Source organism: Acipenser ruthenus, chromosome 24 (genome assembly GCF_902713425.1).
Source record: "Acipenser ruthenus chromosome 24, fAciRut3.2 maternal haplotype, whole genome shotgun sequence".
Taxonomy (NCBI): domain Eukaryota; kingdom Metazoa; phylum Chordata; class Actinopteri; order Acipenseriformes; family Acipenseridae; genus Acipenser; species Acipenser ruthenus.
The window spans coordinates 11,632,334-11,653,333 of NC_081212.1; the positions used below are offsets into that span (position 1 = coordinate 11,632,334).

General features: G+C 43.8%; 1 protein-coding gene across 2 annotated transcripts in view; it reads right to left on the reverse strand.

Moving 5' to 3' along the window:
• The window catches only part of LOC117398660 (threonine--tRNA ligase 1, cytoplasmic-like), a 53,596-nt gene that overhangs the window by 15,495 nt on the left and 17,101 nt on the right, over positions 1–21,000 (reverse strand). For both annotated transcript variants that reach the window (XM_033997699.3, XM_033997692.3), the window contains 8 exons: positions 20,041–20,139; positions 19,654–19,820; positions 18,691–18,853; positions 18,347–18,484; positions 16,540–16,617; positions 9,464–9,564; positions 6,316–6,420; positions 4,533–4,605 (listed from right to left, as the gene is read on the reverse strand). In XM_033997699.3, the coding sequence (XP_033853590.2) occupies positions 4,533–4,605; positions 6,316–6,420; positions 9,464–9,564; positions 16,540–16,617; positions 18,347–18,484; positions 18,691–18,853; positions 19,654–19,820; positions 20,041–20,139 (924 nt within the window). The remainder of the gene's footprint in view (positions 1–4,532; positions 4,606–6,315; positions 6,421–9,463; positions 9,565–16,539; positions 16,618–18,346; positions 18,485–18,690; positions 18,854–19,653; positions 19,821–20,040; positions 20,140–21,000) is intronic.

Here is a 21,000-nt window from a genome sequence, read left to right on the forward strand (position 1 = left end):
AGAGCGTTTAAAAAGGACCAAAAACAAAGTACACAGTACTTGGAACTACAAACACAAGTCAAAAAGGAAGTTAGAAAGGCCAAGAGAGAGATAGAAATCAATATTGTTAAGGGGGCTAAAACCAATTCCAAAATGTTTTTCCAATATTATAACAGAAAGAGAACATTCAAAAGAGGAGGTTAAATGTCTAAGAGACACAAATAGCAAATATATTAAATGGGCAGCAGTGTGGAGTAGTGGTTAGGGCTCTGGACTCTTGACCGGAGGGTCGTGGGTTCAATCCCCAGTGGGGGACACTGCTGCTGTACCCTTGAGCAAGGTACTTTACCTAGATTGATCCAGTAAAAACCCAACTGTATAAATGGGTAATTGTATGTAAAAATAATGTGATATCTTGTAACAATTGTAAGTCATCCTGGATAAGGGCGTTGGCTAAGAAATAAATAATAAAATAATAATTAAATGATTACTTTTCACAGGTTTTTACAAAGGAGGACACGGACAACATGCCCGACCTGTTCCTATCCAATTTTAAATAACTTTAGCATAACAGAGGCAGAAGTGTTAAAGAGACTAGACTAGGAGCTCTTAAAATAAACAAATCCCCTGGGCCGGATGAGATCCTCCCAATAGTACTCAAAGAAATGAAAGAAGTTATTTACAAACCGCTAACCAAGATCATACAACAGTCTCTTGACACAGGGGTTGTACCGACAGACTGGAAAATTGCAAACGTAACACCGATCCACAAAAAGGGAGACAAAACCGAACCAGGTAACTACAGACCAATAAGCCTGACTTCTATTATATGTAAACTAATGGAAACTATAATAAGATCTAAAATGGAAAATTACTTATATGGTAACAATATCCTGGGAGACAAAGGGAGCTCGTGTCTAACTAACCTGCTTGACTTTTTTGAGGATGCAACATTGACAATGGATAATTGCAAAGCATACGACATGGTTTATTTCCATAAAGTTTTTGACAAAGTCCCGCATAAAAGATTAATTCTCAAACTGAACGCAGTAGGGATTCAAGGAAATGCATGCACATGGATTAGGGAGTGGTTAACATGTAGAAAACAAAAAGTACTGATTAGAGGAGAAACCTCAAAATGGAGCGAGGTAACCAGTGGTGTACCACACACCAGTATTAGGTCCTTTGCTATTCCTAATCTACATTAATGATTTAGATTCTGGTATAGTAAGCAAACTTGTTAAATTTGCAGACAACACAAAAATAGGAGGAGTGGCAAACACTGTTGCAGCAGCAAAGGTCATTCAAAATGATCTCGACAGCATTCAGAACTGGGCAGACACATGGCAAATTACATTTAACAGAGAAAAGTATAAAGTACTGCATGCAGGCAATAAAAATGTGCACTATAAATATCATATGGGAGATACTGAAATTGAAGAAGGAATCTATGAAAAAGACCTAGGAGTTTATGTTGACTCAGAAATGTCTTCATCTAGACAATGTGGGGAAGCTATAAAAAAAGGCCAACAAGATGCTCGGATATATTGTGAGAAGTGTTGAATTTAAATCGAGGGAAGTAATGTCAAAACTTTACAATGCATTAGTAAGACCTCACCTAGAATATTGTGTTCAGTTCTGGTCACCTTGTTACAAAAAGGATATTGCTGATCTAGAAAGAGTGCAAAGAAGAGCAACCAGAATTATCCCGGGTTTAAAAGGCATGTCGTATGCAGACAGGCTAAAAGAATTGCATCTATTCAGTCTTGAACAAAGAAGACTACGCAGCGATCTGATTCAAACATTCAAAATCCTAAAAGGTATAGACAAAGTCGACCCAGAGGACCTTTTTGACCTGAAAAAAGAAACAAGGACCAGGGGTCTCAAATGGAGACAGAGAAGTGTGAGGGTCTGGAATCAACTCCCCAGTAATGTTGTTGAAGCCGACACCCTGGGATCCTTCAAGAAGCTGCTTGATGAGATTCTGGGATCAATAAGCTACTAACAACAAAACAAGCAAGATGGGCTGAATGGGCCTCCTCTCGTTTGTAAACTTTCTTATGTTCTTATGTTCTTAATACAAATGTGGAGAAAGTAAACCCCAATGCCCGCGCACACACACACACACACAATCACATACTATTTGCACAGCACCTAAATTCAATATATATTTTAAACATTTCAGAAGCGTCTATAGGAGGCTGGGAGTGTCTGATCAAAGTGTGGTGAAGACTGGTGCAGAATCCAGGCAGTGATTGTGTTCACCATCGACAGTTTGACAGGCCGGCTGGCAGACGGAGGGAGGGAGGGAGGGACACACTATTACACTACGTACGGGCCCTTAAAAATAACAACAATTCTCAACCACACTGTTGTAAACTATTTCCTATAATTTCTTGCTATTTTTCTGGTTTAGACCTAAAAACATAATGCTGCAGGAAGGCCCTGGAGTGGGGTAGGTATCAGGCTGTGCTGTGTGTGTTGAGGGGTACAGGAAGGCCCTTGAGTGGGGTAGGTATCAGGCTGTGCTGTGTGTGTTGAGGGGTACAGGAAGGCACTGGAGTGGGGTAGGTATCAGGCTGTGCTGTGTGTGTGTGTGTGTTGAGGGGTACAGGAAGGCACTGGAGTGGGGTAGGTATCAGGCTGTGCTGTGTGTGTTGAGGGGTACAGGAAGGCCCTTGAGTGGGGTAGGTATCATGCTGTGCTGTGTGTGTTGAGGGGTACAGGAAGGCACTGGAGTGGGGTAGGTATCAGGCTGTGCTGTGTGTGTTGAGGGGTACAGGAAGGCACTGGAGTGGGGTAGGTATCAGGCTGTGCTGTGTGTGTTGAGGGGTACAGGAAGGCCCTGGAGTGGGGTAGGTATCGGGCTGTGCTGTGTGTGTTGAGGGGTACAGGAAGGCACTGGAGTGGGGTAGGTATCAGGCTGTGCTGTGTGTGTTGAGGGGTACAGGAAGGCCCTTGAGTGGGGTAGGTATCATGCTGTGCTGTGTGTGTTGAGGGGTACAGGAAGGCCCTTGAGTGGGGTAGGTATCAGGCTGTGCTGTGTGTGTTGAGGGGTACAGGAAGGCACTGGAGTGGGGTAGGTATCAGGCTGTGCTGTGTGTGTTGAGGGGTACAGGAAGGCACTGGAGTGGGGTAGGTATCAGGCTGTGCTGTGTGTGTGTGTGTGTTGAGGGGTACAGGAAGGCACTGGAGTGGGGTAGGTATCAGGCTGTGCTGTGTGTGTTGAGGGGTACAGGAAGGCCCTTGAGTGGGGTAGGTATCATGCTGTGCTGTGTGTGTTGAGGGGTACAGGAAGGCCCTTGAGTGGGGTAGGTATCAGGCTGTGCTGTGTGTGTTGAGGGGTACAGGAAGGCACTGGAGTGGGGTAGGTATCAGGCTGTGCTGTGTGTGTTGAGGGGTACAGGAAGGCCCTTGAGTGGGGTAGGTATCAGGCTGTGCTGTGTGTGTTGAGGGGTACAGGAAGGCACTGGAGTGGGGTAGGTATCAGGCTGTGGTGTGTGTGTGTGTGTGTTGAGGGGTACAGGAAGGCACTGGAGTGGGGTAGGTATCAGGCTGTGCTGTGTGTGTTGAGGGGTACAGGAAGGCACTGGAGTGGGGTAGGTATAATGCTGTGCTGTGTGTGTTGAGGGGTACAGGAAGGCACTGGAGTGGTGTAGGTATCAGGCTGTGCTGTGTGTGTGTGTGTGTTGAGGGGTACAGGAAGGCACTGGAGTGGGGTAGGTATCAGGCTGTGCTGTGTGTGTTGAGGGGTACAGGAAGGCACTGGAGTGGGGTAGGTATCATGCTGTGCTGTGTGTGTTGAGGGGTACAGGAAGGCACTGGAGTGGGGTAGGTATCAGGCTGTGCTGTGTGTGTTGAGGGGTACAGGAAGGCACTGGAGTGGGGTAGGTATCAGGCTGTGCTGTGTGTGTTGAGGGGTACAGGAAGGCCCTGGAGTGGGGTAGGTATCGGGCTGTGCTGTGTGTGTTGAGGGGTACAGGAAGGCACTGGAGTGGGGTAGGTATCAGGCTGTGCTGTGTGTGTTGAGGGGTACAGGAAGGCCCTTGAGTGGGGTAGGTATCATGCTGTGCTGTGTGTGTTGAGGGGTACAGGAAGGCCCTTGAGTGGGGTAGGTATCAGGCTGTGCTGTGTGTGTTGAGGGGTACAGGAAGGCACTGGAGTGGGGTAGGTATCAGGCTGTGCTGTGTGTGTTGAGGGGTACAGGAAGGCCCTTGAGTGGGGTAGGTATCAGGCTGTGCTGTGTGTGTTGAGGGGTACAGGAAGGCACTGGAGTGGGGTAGGTATCAGGCTGTGCTGTGTGTGTTGAGGGGTACAGGAAGGCCCTGGAGTGGGGTAGGTATCGGGCTGTGCTGTGTGTGTTGAGGGGTACAGGAAGGCCCTGGAGTGGGGTAGGTATCGGGCTGTGCTGTGTGTGTTGAGGGGTACAGGAAGGCCCTGGAGTGGGGTAGGTATCAGGCTGTGCTGTGTGTGTGTGTGTGTTGAGGGGTACAGGAAGGCCCTGGAGTGTTGTAGGTATCAGGCTGTGCTGTGTGTGTTGAGGGGTACAGTACCTGCTGAGCGTACTCATCATATCGGGGGCCCACAGGAACCACCATCACCTGCCGGGGGGAGAGCCACAGGGGCCTGGGGGAGCAGGAGGGGGACACAGGGTCACACACAGCTCTCTCAGTGAGCCCATCTCTGAACAGAGAGACTCAACTAGATATCTTCAGGAATTAAATAAGAACCGGTCTGGTCCGATTCTGAATAATTAAAGGTGCTCCCTGAATGTTAATTGAATACAGTAGTTCCCTGCAGTCCACAAGCAGCACTAGCTGAGTGGCATGCTCTATTTCTATAGTATTCCACAGGTTCTTTCTCCTTACCGTTACCTTGCATGATATTTCATTCTGGGAGGTTCTTATTGCCGTGTGGAAGTCGTGTTCAGCTGCTTTGACAAGGAGTTCTGTTGCAGCGATTCAATTCTAGTTGCCTGCCACAGATTACAATGGACAGATCCGCCACAGAGCCTTCACACAGTGGACAGACAAATCAGCCACAGAGCCTTCACACAGTGGACAGATCAGCCACAGAGCCTTCACACAGTGGACAGATCCGCCACAGAGTCTTCACACAGTGGACAGACAGGTCAGCCACAGAGCCTTCACACAGTGGACAGACAGATCAGCCACAGAGCCTTCACACAGTGGACAGACAAATCAGCCACAGAGGCTTCACACAGTGGACAGACAGATCAGCCACAGAGCCTTCACACAGTGGACAGATCCGCCACAGAGTCTTCACACAGTGGACAGACAGGTCAGCCACAGAGCCTTCACAGAAGCAAGAGCCAGCAACATCCTGTGAACCCCTACTTTGTAAACTAGTTTCTGTTATATTGCTGGCAACACTCAGCTGTGCAGTAGAGGGCACTAGCACTTCTAATGTAAAGTCACTTAAGCTGGTCTAGCATATGTTACATATGTCTTGGGCTTGAAGTTTTCAGGTTTTATTTTTGATCACATCAAATCCCTTTAAAATCATTTTAAGCCGACTCTGTTTCTTAATTAAACTCTGAAAAAGCTGTTAATATCAAAACAATGCCACTTGTTTTTACCTTCATATCTTGACAGCCTGATTCTGTTTCGCCTTATTTTTTATTTCTAACAGACGTGACAAATTATGTTAAATGGCTCATCACTGATCCCAATCGCATTCCATTCTTGCACTCCTAGTATATCGTTGTTCTTTTGTTATTTTCACTCGTTTAACAGAGTTACCCGGACAGATTTTCTTTTCAGCACAACATACCCGGTCCTGAGTGCCACTGATAGCATGTCCAGCATTTCAAATCTCCTTGATTGCAACAAAGAGGAGAACAGATCTTAAACCCATTTGATTTTAGCAAACAGGAGAACAGATCTTAAACCCAGTCTGTAATGAACAGCTTTCTCGTTATTAGGATGCAGAGACAGCTTAACTACCACTAATGAACATTTAAAAGGGAGGTAGAGATCTGGAAAATGAAAACCAGAAAAGTCAAGCCCTACATACTGTATGTCTATGGAGGAAAGCAGAACAGAAGAGCAGCCCCTGAACTCTTATTCAAAGCACTTCACAGAAAACAGAAACCATCCCAAGATTTGAGTTGCTGTAAACATCTTGAAAGGTAAGGGAACAGTAAAGAAAAAAGAAATGTGAAGCTACTTTTATCATTTGAAGTTTTACCCAAGCAAAAGAAGAAATCAAGTGTTCTGTGAAAAGTGGTGAAAGTGACAGTAAAACAGGGTGACGACACCCTTATCTTCTATTCATGTCAGTTTGTTGTGAGGAAAGCATTCAGACTCTAGTTACCATTTCCCTGCGTAGTTCTCGGTGAGAATGGCGATCATCCTCTCGACTGAGCCCAGCACGGCTCTGTGAATGATGACAGGCCTCACTTTGTCATCGCCGTCCTTGCTGTGAGACACAAAGACAGAGTCCCGTCAGCACTGCACACAGCGAGCCAGGCTGAGCACGTCCTCCACGTCACAAAGCCCTTCATTCACAGCTGAAACACTCAGGGGTATCTGCAGAGACCTACATAATCCAAACATTTTCAACTAGAAGTCTCCTTATAAAAGTGTCCCATAGTAAAGCATAGCACAGTGTAAAAGCATATCAGCTACGGTAAAAGCATATCACAGTGTAAAAGCATATCAGCTATGATAAAAGCATATCAGCTATGATAAAAGCATATCACCTGTGGTAAATGCATAGTATAACCATGGGGAAACTGCAAAAATACCTTTAAATTTACTGTGGCATCTTTTTACAGTTTTTCTTAATTACTAAAGCTAAATTCCTGAAACTATCGCACAATTCTCAACACAGTTAACACAAACACTGAAACAGACTCCTCATTGCAAAACTACTCACACATTTCTCCGGTTAACACACAAAATGCAGAATTCTAAACCATCTGTAGGATTCACTTAATGCAATTCATTCACTTTAATACAAGTTTCATAAGTGAGTGTCTTGTTTTCAGAACACATATATTTGTGTGCTGCTGCTCACATTGACTGCTCATTACTTTAAATAAACATTCCACATGTGGAAATGCAAATTGCACAATTTATCAATCAATAATCAAATGTCACTCATGCATACAAGGTTGATGTTAACCCCAAAATAAATCCCAAATGGTGCTGCACCACGGAGCAGGCAGAAGGGAGGCACGTTGTTGAACGTGGACAGAGGGACGATTGTGGCCGTGGTACTTGACACAGGAGACAGCCAGCTAGGGTGAGACCACAGCGTATTGCTGTAACAAATCAAATCCAAGCAACAATTGTGGACCATGTCATCAACCGTGGTGTGACCATGAAGGAAGCAGGGCTGGCAGTGCAACCAAATCTGCAGCGATTAACAGCTGCATCTAGAATGTGTGCATTCCAAACTGAGAACAGGCCAGTGTGAGCAGCAGTACTTTATCAACCAGTTACATGTATTTATAGAGTCTGCAGCTTGCATGCTGATGCAGCTCCCTACTTTGTTTTATAAAGTAACCATGCATATGGATTGTACATTAGCATATCAATGTTCATTTATTGAAGGGATTAGGCTATCAGAATGTACAAGTACGTAGAAATTGATGGAAATGTTCTTAGGACTATTGTTAATAAGTCTGGTAAACTAATTCACAGATTTGGTTCTGGCACATACAGTATCAAGCTTTGGGGAACATCAGAGCTCAGTAGATATTGCTGAGATCTGCACTCACTCAGTTCTGAATCACCCTTCTGAATTTACAATTGTCATTTCATACTGAATCGACCATGTGTTTCGGGTCTAATGTCACTGTAATATTCATGGCGGATTCTGTAACAATACTTTGCAATTTTATTTCACAACATATCTGATGATCTTTCTGAATTGTACACAGAGAATTCTGGAGCTTGCATTTCAACCCAGCCATACCTCCTTGTGGATGAGGCTGGTTTCACCTTGTGGAGAAGGTGCTGCCAGGGCCGGCCCCTTATCGGACAGCGTTGCACTGTGAATGTGCCTAGCCAACGTGGAGGGAACGGCACTGTGTGCGCTGCCGTTTCTCAGAACGCAGTCGCTGCCCACTCTCTGGTGATTGGCTCATATGATACAGTTCTCAGAGCGCAGTTGCTGCCCACTCTCTGGTGATTGGCTCATATGATACAGTTCTCAGAGCGCAGTCGCTGCCCACTCTCTGATGATTGGCTCATATGATACAGTTCTCAGAGCACAGTCGCTGCCCACTCTCTGATGATTGGCTCTTATAATACGGAGCGACTGCTGGTCTTTCTGGACGCACTGCATGATCGCATTGTCCAACTCATAGAAGAAAACGGGAAGGCAGGGAAGGAGCCCAGCCCATGAATTTGGTCATCATTTGGGACAATGTCAGCTCATCACAGTGCATGTGCAGGAATGGCACATCAGCGCGCGCGCTTCCTTACTTTCCACTCTACTCTCCCTCTCAAGACAATCCAGGAGTTTTTCTCTAGGAAGGGGAATGTTTATGACTACAGCCCCCAGCTTCAGGCCACACTTCTCCAAGCTATGGACTTGGCTTGTTCCCACATTGGGGCAGATGCCTGCCAAGGCTGGATTCGTCAGGCCAGACGATTCTTGCCCAGGTGCCTTGCTAAGAAGAAGATCCGCTGTGACACAGATGAAACGATGTGGCCAGACCCAGCGGAGGGGCTTTGTGATGCAGAATGAAAATATCATTGCAACCTTTATTATTATTGTTTGAATTAATTATAACTGAATGACTAAATACAGTGCCCATGAAATGACAGAAACATTCAAAGTTTTGAGTATACTGGTTTTCTGTTAAGCCTGTAATATAAGCCTTTGAATTTTACAATTGAATGTTGTATTTTATTTTGGTTAAAGAGCCTAAATGTTTGAAGAATGTATGTAAAGCTTAGATGTTGTAAGATGTATGAATACATTTGAGATGTTTGCTTCATTTTGCAATTGGACTTGATGTTTTGCAAATGCCATTTGTGTTAACTGTTTTAAGAATTGTGTTAATAGTATCAGTAACTGTGTTTTAACAATTGAGAAAAACTGTAAGGGCTATCTCAATGTCTGTAATATTGAAATAAGTTTGGGATCGCATTCTCATACCACTGGGTCGGTGCAGTCTCCACCCCCAATCACATAATGAGCGAGTGCCAGTTGTTAGACATTGACCTTGTATTGGTGTCAATACTGCAGGTACTGCCCTGTCTTATAGCTGTAGTAAAAATATATATTTTACAGAGATTCACAAACTTCCTGGTATATTAAATAATCTTCCCTGCAGAAATATATACCAAGGATTTTACTGAGCAATCTGTCATGCAAGTGCAGTACTCGCCAAAATGGAATGTATTAACTGCCAATGCAGAAGGGCTGGGAGGGCCTTTCTATTTGATTATTGATTTTACTCCTTGCCATTCAGTCCTGAACCACGCTGGGGCTCTGCTTTCCTCACCTGACGAAGCTCAGGTTGAAGCAGATGGGGAGCTGGAAGTCCAGCTGGATGGTGGCGCACTGGTGATACCTTCCAATCGCATCTCTGATCTGGATGTCAATCTGTAAAATAAAAAAGAGACACAAATAACCACTGACATGATTTACTTATTTCTGTTTCATTGATACACACACTGTAGCGGCTGGACTTACCAAGTTCATTTCTAGTGCGCTCTGGGTAAAGGAGTCCATTTGAACGTCACGTTCCCCCTCTGAACACACTAACCTCAAATCAGCCAAAGCTGCAGGTTTATATACATGTGACCGTCTCCAAACTAGTAATAAATTAATAAATCTGTAGACGGTCACATTCTGCATGCGTTTAGCATGGATGGGGAATTTTAACCCTATGCTGCAAAACAATTAACAATAAAAAGTGTTTTTACACACATAGGCTCCGTGCTTCAGAGGCTGCAATCCACTCACTGCAGCAACGGATTCCAGACCAGCAGGGGGCTCTGTGCTTCAGAGGCTGCAATCCACTCACTGCAGCAACAGATTCCAGACCAGCAGGGGGCTCTGTGCTTCAGAGGCTGCAATCCACTCACTGCAGCAACAGATTCCAAACCAGCAGGGGGATCTGTGCTTCAGAGGCTGCAATCCACTCACTGCAGCAACAGATTCCAGACCAGCAGGGGGCTCTGTGCTTCAGAGGCTGCAATCCACTCACTGCAGCAACAGATTCCAAACCAGCAAGGGGCTCTGTGCTTCACAGGCTGCAATCCACTCACTGCAGCAACAGATTCCAGACCAGCAGGGGGCTCTGTGCTTCACAGGCTGCAACCCACTCACTGCAGCAACAGATTCCAAACCAGCAGGGGGCTCTGTGCTTCAGAGGCTGCAATCCACTCACTGCAGCAACAGATTCCAAACCAGCAGGGAGCTCTGTGCTTCAGAGGCTGCAATCCACTTCAAGCAGCAGAAAAGACTTTGGTTTCTCTGAGGCCTGCTCTCCTGCATTTCTATCAGCAGCAGCAATAATAGGCTGGACCGGAGGCCTGCTCTTCTCCTGGGCTGGCTTGGTTGGATCAGTAGGGTTTCTGGACATTGCTGGGGACTCCTTGGATTCTTGGTAATGATATTATATTATTATTTTTAACTAGAAGTTACCCATGGTCTTAAACCTTCCTGGGATCTTTTGCCTGGACTAATCAATGACTTTGTCAATCTAAAACTTTTTTTTTTTTAACCTTTTAAGAATACATTTGGTATTTTATTTAAATTTTAAGGATGTTTATTGTTGTTAGTTGAATATGACAATTGCTTCATCTGCGAAAAATGTAAGCTCAACCAAATTCTGACAGAGAAAATATGTTCACTCGAAGAACACATATCCACCCCTCAGAGATATCAATAAGACTGAGAAATGGATTGATGACAGCTTTCATTTTGAAATTACTACATGCATAGGCCCCTCTGGTTCTGGTATAGAAGCAATCTCAGTTCTAGCAGATCCTCTGAACGCAGGGGCCCCTCTTCTACCCCAGCTGGCTTCCATGCGCCCAGGGCACAGCATGAACAAGCTGCTTTATCATCACAGCCGCTAAATAGAAATTCCTGGGTGAACGTTAGAAGGGGCTCAAAGTCTAGGGTTTCTGCACCTTCATCATGTACTATTGAGACTAGGAATAGATGTAACCCTCTTATCCACAATGAGAAACATGAAACTACTACTTTCAGCAAGGTGCTCTTAGTGGGTGACTCTGTTGTTAGAGAGGTCAGCCCAGTACTTGCAAACACACAAAAGGTCTCTGTTGAATGCTGTCCAGGTGCTAGAGTCCTTGATGTTGCTGCACAATTGGAAATCCTGGTTGGAAACCATGGTCAATGTCTGGGTTGATTGTCCATGTGGGCACCAATGATACTAGAATTAGAAAATCTGAGATTCAAGGATCATTTGAAATCACTCTGTCTAAAGGCACAACAATGATGTAATAATGTAATGCTCTCTGGCCCTCTTCCTGTGGTTAGGAGGGGATGGGAAGCCTTAGAAGAAATAGAGGAGGGGATTACTTCTATTTTTGGTACTGATTACAACTGTAAACATGAAAGTGTTGATAAGCACTCTTCATTTAATCTCTATGGTTAAATGGTTATTTACCCATTCATATGGTAATTATTTACCGCTCGCCCAAATCCAAACACTATTTTTTATCAGAATTTGCTGATTTCCTGTCTACATTATCTGCAAAACATGATCCAATTATTTTGCTAGGAGACTTTAATATACATGTTGACATTAAATTGATCCGAAGCCTGTGGAATTGTTAAGGCCTTTAGATTCTCTTGATTATACCCAGTGTGTTACAGGACCCACTCACAATCGTGGACATACCTTAGATTTGGACATTTCCCGGGGCTTTGTTATTCAAAATGTGTAGATCTTATGGTTTCTGATCATGTTTGCATTATTTTTGATGCTACACTGCCTTTAACAAGAGGGTGGCACATACTATTAAAACTCGCAGAATACATTCCTCAACAGCAATAAGGTTTTCTGAAATAGTGAGACTATCACCACTCCCCATTCTCTTTCTACTGACGAGTTAGCTGACACCTTTTATCAAGTGCGTTTGATGTTGTGGCCCCAGTTCAAACTGGCAAAGCTCTTTCTAAAAATACTGCTCCTTGGGTTAATAGTGCCTCAAACCTCATGAAAAGGGAATGTCGCGAATCTGAACGGAGATGGAGGGCTATGAAGTTGCATATTCACTATGAGATTTGGAAAAAAAGATCTGTTAAAATACAATGAAGCTTTGAGGACAGCCAGACGTTGCTACTTCTCAAATCTCATTGATGTTAATAAAAATAATCCCACAGTGCTCTTCTCAACTATTGACAGATTAACAACTCCATCGCTGGCTGCACTTCCCTATACTGATGCCTCTCCTGCTAGGTGTGAGGAATTCCTCAAGTATTCTCAGAACAACATTATTAACATTAGGGATCAAATTCCTCAAGATGGTTCATATTTAAATGTGCCCCTAGACTGACTGGATCCAATTCCTACTCGACTCCTTAAAGTATTTAGTTATTTGTGTATCGATGTTCTTACTATAATAAATATACCTCTGTCAACAGGAATAGTTCCAGCTGCTTTCAAAACTGCTTTGGTTCAGCCACTACTCAAAAAGTCTAACTGGGAGACAGCCAGCATGGTTTTAGGAAAGGGAGATCATGTCTAACTAACCTACTTGACTTTTTTGAGGATGCAACATTGAAAATGGATAACTGCAAAGCATACGACATGGTCTATTTAGATTTCCAGAAAGCTTTTGACAAAGTCCCGCATAAAAGATTAATTCTCAAAATGAACGTAGTAGGGTTTCAAGGAAATGCATGCACATGGATTAGGGAGTGGTTAACATGTAGAAAACAGAAAGTACTGATTAGAGGAGAAACCTCAAAATGGAGCGAGGTAACCAGTGGAGTACCACAGGGATCAGTATTAAGTCCTCTGCTATTCCTAATCTACATTAATGATTTAGACTCTGGTATAGTAAGCAAACTCGTTAAATTTGCAGACGACACAAAAATAGGAGGAGTGGCAAACACTGTTGAAGCAGCAAAGGTCATTCAAAATGATCTAGACAGCATTCAGAATTGGGCAGACACATGGCAAATGAAATTTAAGAGAGAAAAGTGTAAAGTATTGCATGCGGGCAATAAAAATGTGCATTATAAATATCATATGGGAGATAGTGAAATTGAAGAAGGGAACTATGAAAAAGACCTAGGAGTTTATGTTGACTCAGAATTGTCTTCATCTAGACAATGTGGGGAAGCTATAAAAAAGGCTAACAAGATGCTCAGATATATTGTGAGAAGTGTTGAATTTAAATCAAGGGAAGTAATGTTAAAACTCTACAATGCATTAGTAAGACCTCACCTAGAATATTGTGTTCAGTTCTGGTCATCTCGTTACAAAAAGGATATTGCTGCTCTAAAAAGAGTGCAAAGAAGAGCAACCAGAATTATCCCAGGTTTAAAAGGCATGTCGTATGCAGACAGGCTAAAAGAATTGAATCTATTCAGTCTTGAACAAAGAAGACTACGCGGCAATCTGATTCAAACATTCAAAATCCTAAAAGGTATAGACAATGTCGACCCAGGGGACTAATTTGACCTGAAAAAAGACAAAAGGACCAGGGGTCATAAATGGAGATTAGATAAAGGGGCATTCAGAACAGAAAATAGGAGGCACTTTTTTACACAGAGAATTGTGAGGGTCTGGAACCAACTCCCCAGTAGTGTTGTTGAAGCTGACACCCTGGGATCCTTCAAGAAGCTGCTTGATGAGATTCTGGGATCAATAAGCTACTAACAACCAAACGAGCAAGATGGGCTGAATGGCCTCCTCTCGTTTGTAAACTTTCTTATGGTCTTATGGTCTTATGGTCTTATGGTCTTAACTTACATTCTACTGATTTGACTTGCCTTGCTTAGCTAAAGTTCTTGAAAAGGTAGCAGTCAAACAACTTTCAGTCAGGGTTTCGATCTGCTCGTATTACAGAGCCTGCCCTTGTCAGAGTGGTGAATGACTTGCTGATGAGTGCTGACTCTAACTCCATATCCACTCTAGTTGTTTTAGACCTCAGTGCTGCATTTGATACTGTGGATCATGCTATTGTGATTGATCATCTGAAAAGTTGGGTTGGTCTGACAGGAACTGTTCTCAACTGGTTTAAGTTATATCTAACTAACAGACAGTATTTTGTTTCTTTAGGGGAGTCTATATCAGGATTATCCAATATTGCTTGTGGTGTCCCCCAGGGCTCTATTCTTGGTCCAATATTATTTTCTTTGTATATGGGGGAAAGCATTTGTAAACATAGTATTAACTTTCACTGTATGCCGATGACACGCAACTTTAGATTTCTGTAAAACCGCTGCAATTTCAGTCTTACTACAGTGTCTTGCTGACATCAAAAGTCGGATGTCTAAAAAATGTTTGCAATTAAACTCAAATAAGACAGAAGTTTTGCTGTTAGGTTCTCGACAACAACTAGAGCATGCAAACTCCCTCAAAAATGATTTGGGCAACCTGAACTCTAATATAAAACCTGATGCGAGACACTTGGGGGTTATATTGGATTCTGATTTGAATTTTGAGGCACATATTCGAAAAATTATAAAATCACCTTCGTAACATTGCTAAAATGAGGTATTTTCTTTCTGTGGCTGGCGCAGAGAAAGGAATCCATGCTTTCGTTTCATCTAGACTTGATTACTGCAATGCTTGATTTACTGAGCTTCGTCATCACGCCTCATCACGTTTACAGCTTGTTCAGAATGGGTTCTGACTAGAACGAAACAACGGGATCACAGAACTCCTGTGCTGGCCTCTCTGCACTGGCTTCCAGTGCGTTTTAGAATGGATTTTAAAATCTTACTTTTAACATATAAAGCACTAAATGGCTTAGCACCAGATTACATAAAAGAGATTGTCCCCATATAAACCTCGGCGCACATTGAGGTCGCTAACGCTGGACTTTTGTGCCTCCCAGAGGTAACACTGAAAAGGAGAGGAGAAAGTGTGTTTATCTTTAATGCACCCAGACTGTGGGACTCTTTGCCTCCCTCTATCAGAGGCGCTGCTCCGGTCGGTATTTTTAAATCAAGATTAAGAGACTCACTTTTATAGATTAGCTTTTTTAACCTAACTTAGATACAAAGTTGCTGGTACCTATTTTTATCTGCTAAATTTTGTATTTTATCTATCATTCTTATTTATTTCCTTGTATTTTTTTTATAATGGTCTTATCTAGATATTTACTATGTTATTTATTGCTATCATTAATACAATTGTATGTTGTTCATTTTGTGGTTTTACTGATTGTTTTTTTTAGTTTTTTGATGATGATGATGCACACTTTCTGTAAATCTCTGGAGATACCATGGTATGAAAGGCATTCTACAAACACAATAAATAAATACAAATAAATGAACATAAGCAATACGTTTTAATATAATACACACAGGGGCGGGCTGTACCCAGTCACAGAGATGAATAGAGGCTTCACAACAGTACTGCACTTACTCCAAGAATGAGGTTGTATAAATAAGCTACGAGCCTCCTGAGGGAAGATACAACGTAAATGGAAAAGAAAGAGGGTTTAAACCTAAACATAACTATTCTGTGATAATATTATGGAACAATGCGATTCGCTCGGTCATTCTGTTGTTGGATTTGAATAAATGCAAGATTCCAAATTAGATCCAGTCACTCAGCTGGATCGAATATTAAAGAGCTGCTCGATGCTAGATCTCTCAACACTTGCTGTATAATAAACTCCACATGGGTCTAAAAGCAAGCCCTTACCTGCCCGCTGGTTCTTGTGCTCCCTATACTTAAGAACACAAGAACATTTATGAACGAGAGGAGGTCGTTCGGCCCATCAGAGCTCGTCCGGTTCCTAGCACCTGCTTCATCTCAAAACTTTGTCAAGTCGGGTCTGAAAGGATCCAAGTGATTCTGCCTCAACAGGACTCCGTAGCCCTCACCCATCTCTGTGTGAAGTGTCTCCCTCCCTCTGTCCAAGTGATTCTGCCTCAACAGGACTCCGTAGCCCTCACCCTCTCTGTGTGAAGTGTCTCCCTCCCACTGTCCAAGTGATTCTGCCTCAACAGGACTCCGTAGCCCTCACCCTCTCTGTGTGAAGAAGCGACTCCCTCCCTCTGTTCTAAGTTTATCTCCACTTGGTTTCCAGTTGTGTCCTGCGGTCCTGGTTTCTATGCTGTGTTGACAGTACTGGTTCATGTTAACTCTGTCAACTCCTTTTCATTTGAAACACTTCAGTCATGCACCCCCCCCCCCCCCCCTCCTCATTCTTTGTTCCAGGCTGAATAGACTCAGTTCTTTCGGCCTATCTTCGTAGCTCATTCCTTTAAGCATGGTCACAATGTCCAGGACAGTACACAGTACCCTACGTGTGATCTCATTGTGGTGACCTACAGGCTCTGTTGTAATGTGTAGTTCAGAACACCCAGAAACGCTCCATTAGCGCTTCCTGAATAATTCCGACAGTGTTCCGTTACCTTAGGTCCGTAGAACGCTCCGTCCCCAGGATTCAGCTCCCACGGCTCTCCAAACCCCTTCAGACTGTTCTCCAGTTGCTATTGGAAACAAAGGAAAAAGATGGATTTCAATAAGAACGAGTGTGTCTGCTTTCTTTCATGTCTGTGTAGTCAGGGAAATTCATTCCAATGCTGAAGCATACAGATACTAAAGAAACGTGTCCTAACTCTGTATTGGTAGCGATCCCTGAATCCCAGGAGTGTCCCGCACTTCATCTCCTGAGCTGCAGCCCATGAGGGATCTGTACTGTACTTTATTTAAAGTATTTTAACAGACTAGTGCTGAAGGACACAGCGCTGTCCATATCGTAAATCCATTACAGGCACACTCTTAACCTCTTACACCTCTTAAACCAAGACCCAGATACAAACATTTGAATATTGTATTTGTGTTTTAATACACATTTCAGTATTTAAACACAGTGGACTACATGGTCCAAGCGTTTTACTCCTAATTTCAAACCAACTGTGATGTTTAATTTAGTGGTTTGTAAGTGCACAAAGTGTTTCTTATCTGTTCAAACACATTTCACTTGTGCAAAAACAACCCCAGTTAGAAGAAATGGAGCAGGGATATAAAGATGTGATATCTATAAACGGGCAGACTGAAATACAAGAAAGGGTCAGCCCTGTAAAGTGTCAAGGGGCAATGGAAAAGTTCAACCAGACACAACTGGGCCAAACGGGTCAGCGCTTTTTAACTTGACATGACATCTTTACACACGGTGGGCATGTATTTGTAGATCTCGCATCTTTATATGGCTGGTCTGTTTATTCTAACTGCAAGGTCATATCAGGTTATTACATAGAGGTCATGATGTCAATTCATTCAAAGAAACATGGAAAAGAATTCATTACAAAAACTAATACAAGAGCTACAGAGTGCAAACGAAGTTCACCTCTACAATGCATTAGTAAGACCTCACCTAGAATATTGTGTTCAGTTCTGGTCACCTCGTTACAAAAAGGATATTGCTGCTCTAGAAAGAGTGCAAAGAAGAGCAACCAGAATTATCCCAGGTTTAAAAGGCATGTCGTATGCAGACAGGCTAAAAGAATTGAATCTATTCAGTCTTGAACAAAGAAGACTACGCGGCGATCTGATTCAAACATTCAAAATCCTAAAAGGTATAGACAATGTCAACCCGGGGGACTTCTTTGACTTGAAAAAAGAAAAAAGGACCAGGGGTCATAAATGGAGATTAGATAAAGGGGCATTCAGAACAGAAAATAGGAGGCACTTTTTTACACAGAGAATTGTGAGGGTCTGGAACCAACTCCCCAGTAATGTTGTTGAAGCTGACACCCTGGGATCCTTCAAGAAGCGGCTTGATGAGATTCTGGGATCAATAAGCTACTAACAACCAAACGAGCAAGATGGGCTGAATGGCCTCCTCTCGTTTGTAAACTTTCTTATGTTCTTATGTTCTTAAAGCCTACTAGTATGCAGAGTACATGAAAATACATCTTCATTTGCTATGTCCAGAGCAGTTCAGAAAATCATTTGAAACGACTGGACTAGCTGTGGCAATTCCCTACAAATCCCAGACAGTCCTGTCCTGTATACTGTAGGTACTCATTGTAATTTTCAGTACCAATTGAAGGAAAGCAGAAGGACACATTTTGACACTGTGCACAGTGTGGCTGGGGATTGCTTTTTTATTGATAGCTCAGTAAAGTTCCAGCCAGCCGCTCTGTGGGCTGAACTGCATTTCCAAACATAGTGTCCATCTCCATGGCACAGTCTGCCACAGTGTCAGAGCAGCACCTTCTCAGCATGATCCCAGATCTGAATGTCCCCCAGAAACTTCTCCGGGCGAGTGGAGAGGTACAGCTGGAAGGAGAAGCCAAAGACTGCATAGACTGTGCGGAGGAAATCCAGACAGTCCTTCATCTCCTGCTCAATCTGTGATGAGAGAGAGAGAGAGAGATTGAAGTACTTTTTTTTTTTTTTCAAAATAGACTTTTCAAATACAAAGCTTGATATACTTCTAAAGTTATAGCACATGAAGTGGATGGTACTTAAATATGAATATTAAATTAAATACATTTAACAACTAGCAATATAATAGGGGCAAGTGAAGTGGCCCAGTGGAAGCAGCACAGCCCCACCTGCTCCATGGTGCAGAAGATGTGGGCGTCGTCCTGCTGAAATCGCCTCACACGGGTCAGTCCGGTCAGCGCCCCTGACAGCTCGTTCCGGTGCAGCACTCCGAAATCAGCAAAGCGCATGGGCAGCTCACGCCACGACCGCGGCCGGTGACTGAACATCAAACTGAGGAGGAGAGGAAGGTGGGGGGACAGAGGAAAGGAAGACACAGAGAGGAAGGTGGGGGACAGAGGAAAGGAGAAGAGAAAGGAAGACACAGAGAGGAAGGTGGGGGGGACAGAGGAACGAAGACACAGAGAGGAAGGTGGGGGACAGAGGAAAGGAAGACACAGAGGAAGGTGGGGGGACAGAGGAAAGGAGAAGAGAAAGGAAGACACGGAGAGGAAGGTGGGGGCAGAGGAAAGGAGAAAAGAAAGGAAGACACAGAGAGGAAGGTGGGGGGACAGAGGAAAGGAAAAGAGAAAGGAAGACACAGGGAGGAAGGTGGGGGACAGAGGAAAGGAGAAGAGAAAGGAAGACAGAGAGGAAAGGAGAAGAGAAAGGAAGACACAGAGAGGAAGGTGGGGGACAGAGGAAAGGAGAAGAGGAAGGAAGACACAGAGAGGAAGGTGGGGGACAGAAGAAAGGAGAAGAGAAATTAAGACACAGAGAGGAAGGTGGGGGACAGAAGAAAGGTGAAGAGAAAGGAAGACACAGAGAGGAAGGTGGGGGACAGAAGAAAGGAGAAGAGAAAGGAAGAGGGAAGGTAGTCCAGTTCTGGATTTTAAATATATAAGTTATGTGATAGCAGTCGAAATATACTCGCTGGACACTTTATTAGGAACCCCCAACTAATACCGGGTTGGTCGTGGGTGCATAATGCATACAAATAATAAAGAGTTCTAATAAAATGACCAGTACCACTGTCTCTCATCTTTCATAAGCACTGATGGTATACAGGCCAGTCTACAGTTTCTGGGACCTACCAGTGTCCGGGGCAATTCATGGGCTTCAGTGCGAAGGTCTCTTTCTCCACCTCGAAGGAGAACATGTTGTCGCTGTAGTGCTGCCAGTGGCCAGAGGTCTCCCACAGCTTGGCGTTGTAGATGTTGGGTGAGGCCACCTCAAGGAAGTCCCGCCTGTGGTACTCCTCCTGTCACACAATGACAATAATCCATTATTGTGATGTCAATGATAATCTGTTTTGATTAACAATATGTATTGTCGTCGATAAAGGTGTCCATTGCTGCCGAGAGGTTTCTCTCTCTCTCTATTCCTATAGGCAACTGATTGTTCAATAGTGACTGATTCAAGAGAGGAGTGCTAAACTAGATGAAAGGAGTGGGTCTGAACTCTGTGTGCAGCTGTCTTACCCTGATGAAGTCCATGAGTGTGTTGTAGATGAAGGCCCCCTTCGGGAGGAAGAAGCAGCTTCCAGGACTCAGATCATGGAAGAAGAACAGCTCCTGCTCCTGCAGGGGCAGAGAGTCACAGAACAAGGAAGAAACATCAACCACCCCGGCATCTCAAAACACAAGAACCATCAACCACCCCGGCATCTCAAAACACAAGAACCATCAACCACCCCGGCATCTCAAACACAAGAACCATCAACCACCCCGGGAACTCAAAACACAAGAACCATCAACCACCCCGGGAACTCAAAACAAAAGAACCATCAACCACCCCGACATCTCAAACAAGAACCATCAACCACCCCGGCATCTCAAACAAGAACCATCAACCACCCCGGCATCTCAAACACAAGAACCATCAACCACCCCGGCATCTCAAACAGTGCATTTCAGAAGAAAAAGGGCTTGCTTTTGTTTCGGGTACAATGTGTAAGGCTCTTTGTTTTCCACACTGAATTTCTTGTCCATGTCAAGATTAAAACTCACAATGCTGTTAATACAAACAAGTATGACAGTACCATTTATGCCTGTAGGTCATATTGCCTTCATTAACATACAGACTAAGTAATCCAAGTAATACACTGTGACAGGATAGCTGGGCGGTGACATCAGGACAGAAGCAGGAAGGGAAATACTGACACCAAAATGCAGTTTCAAAACAAAAGACGCGGCTGGCCTTCGTTTTATTTAAATACAAAAATAAATCAAAGGTTTAAACAAAAAGAAACTGTGCTCACAGAGCAAAATAAAAGGTTCAAACAGAAACAAATCTCGAACACAAAATAATAAGTAATACAGGTCAGGCTGGGCTGTAGCCGTCACTGTTCCTGTATCTTCTTTTAGTTATGTTTTTCTCGCTCCTCGCTCTCTACTCTCGCTCCTCATACACCCACCCCCGAGTGCAGCGAGCTGCAGGCT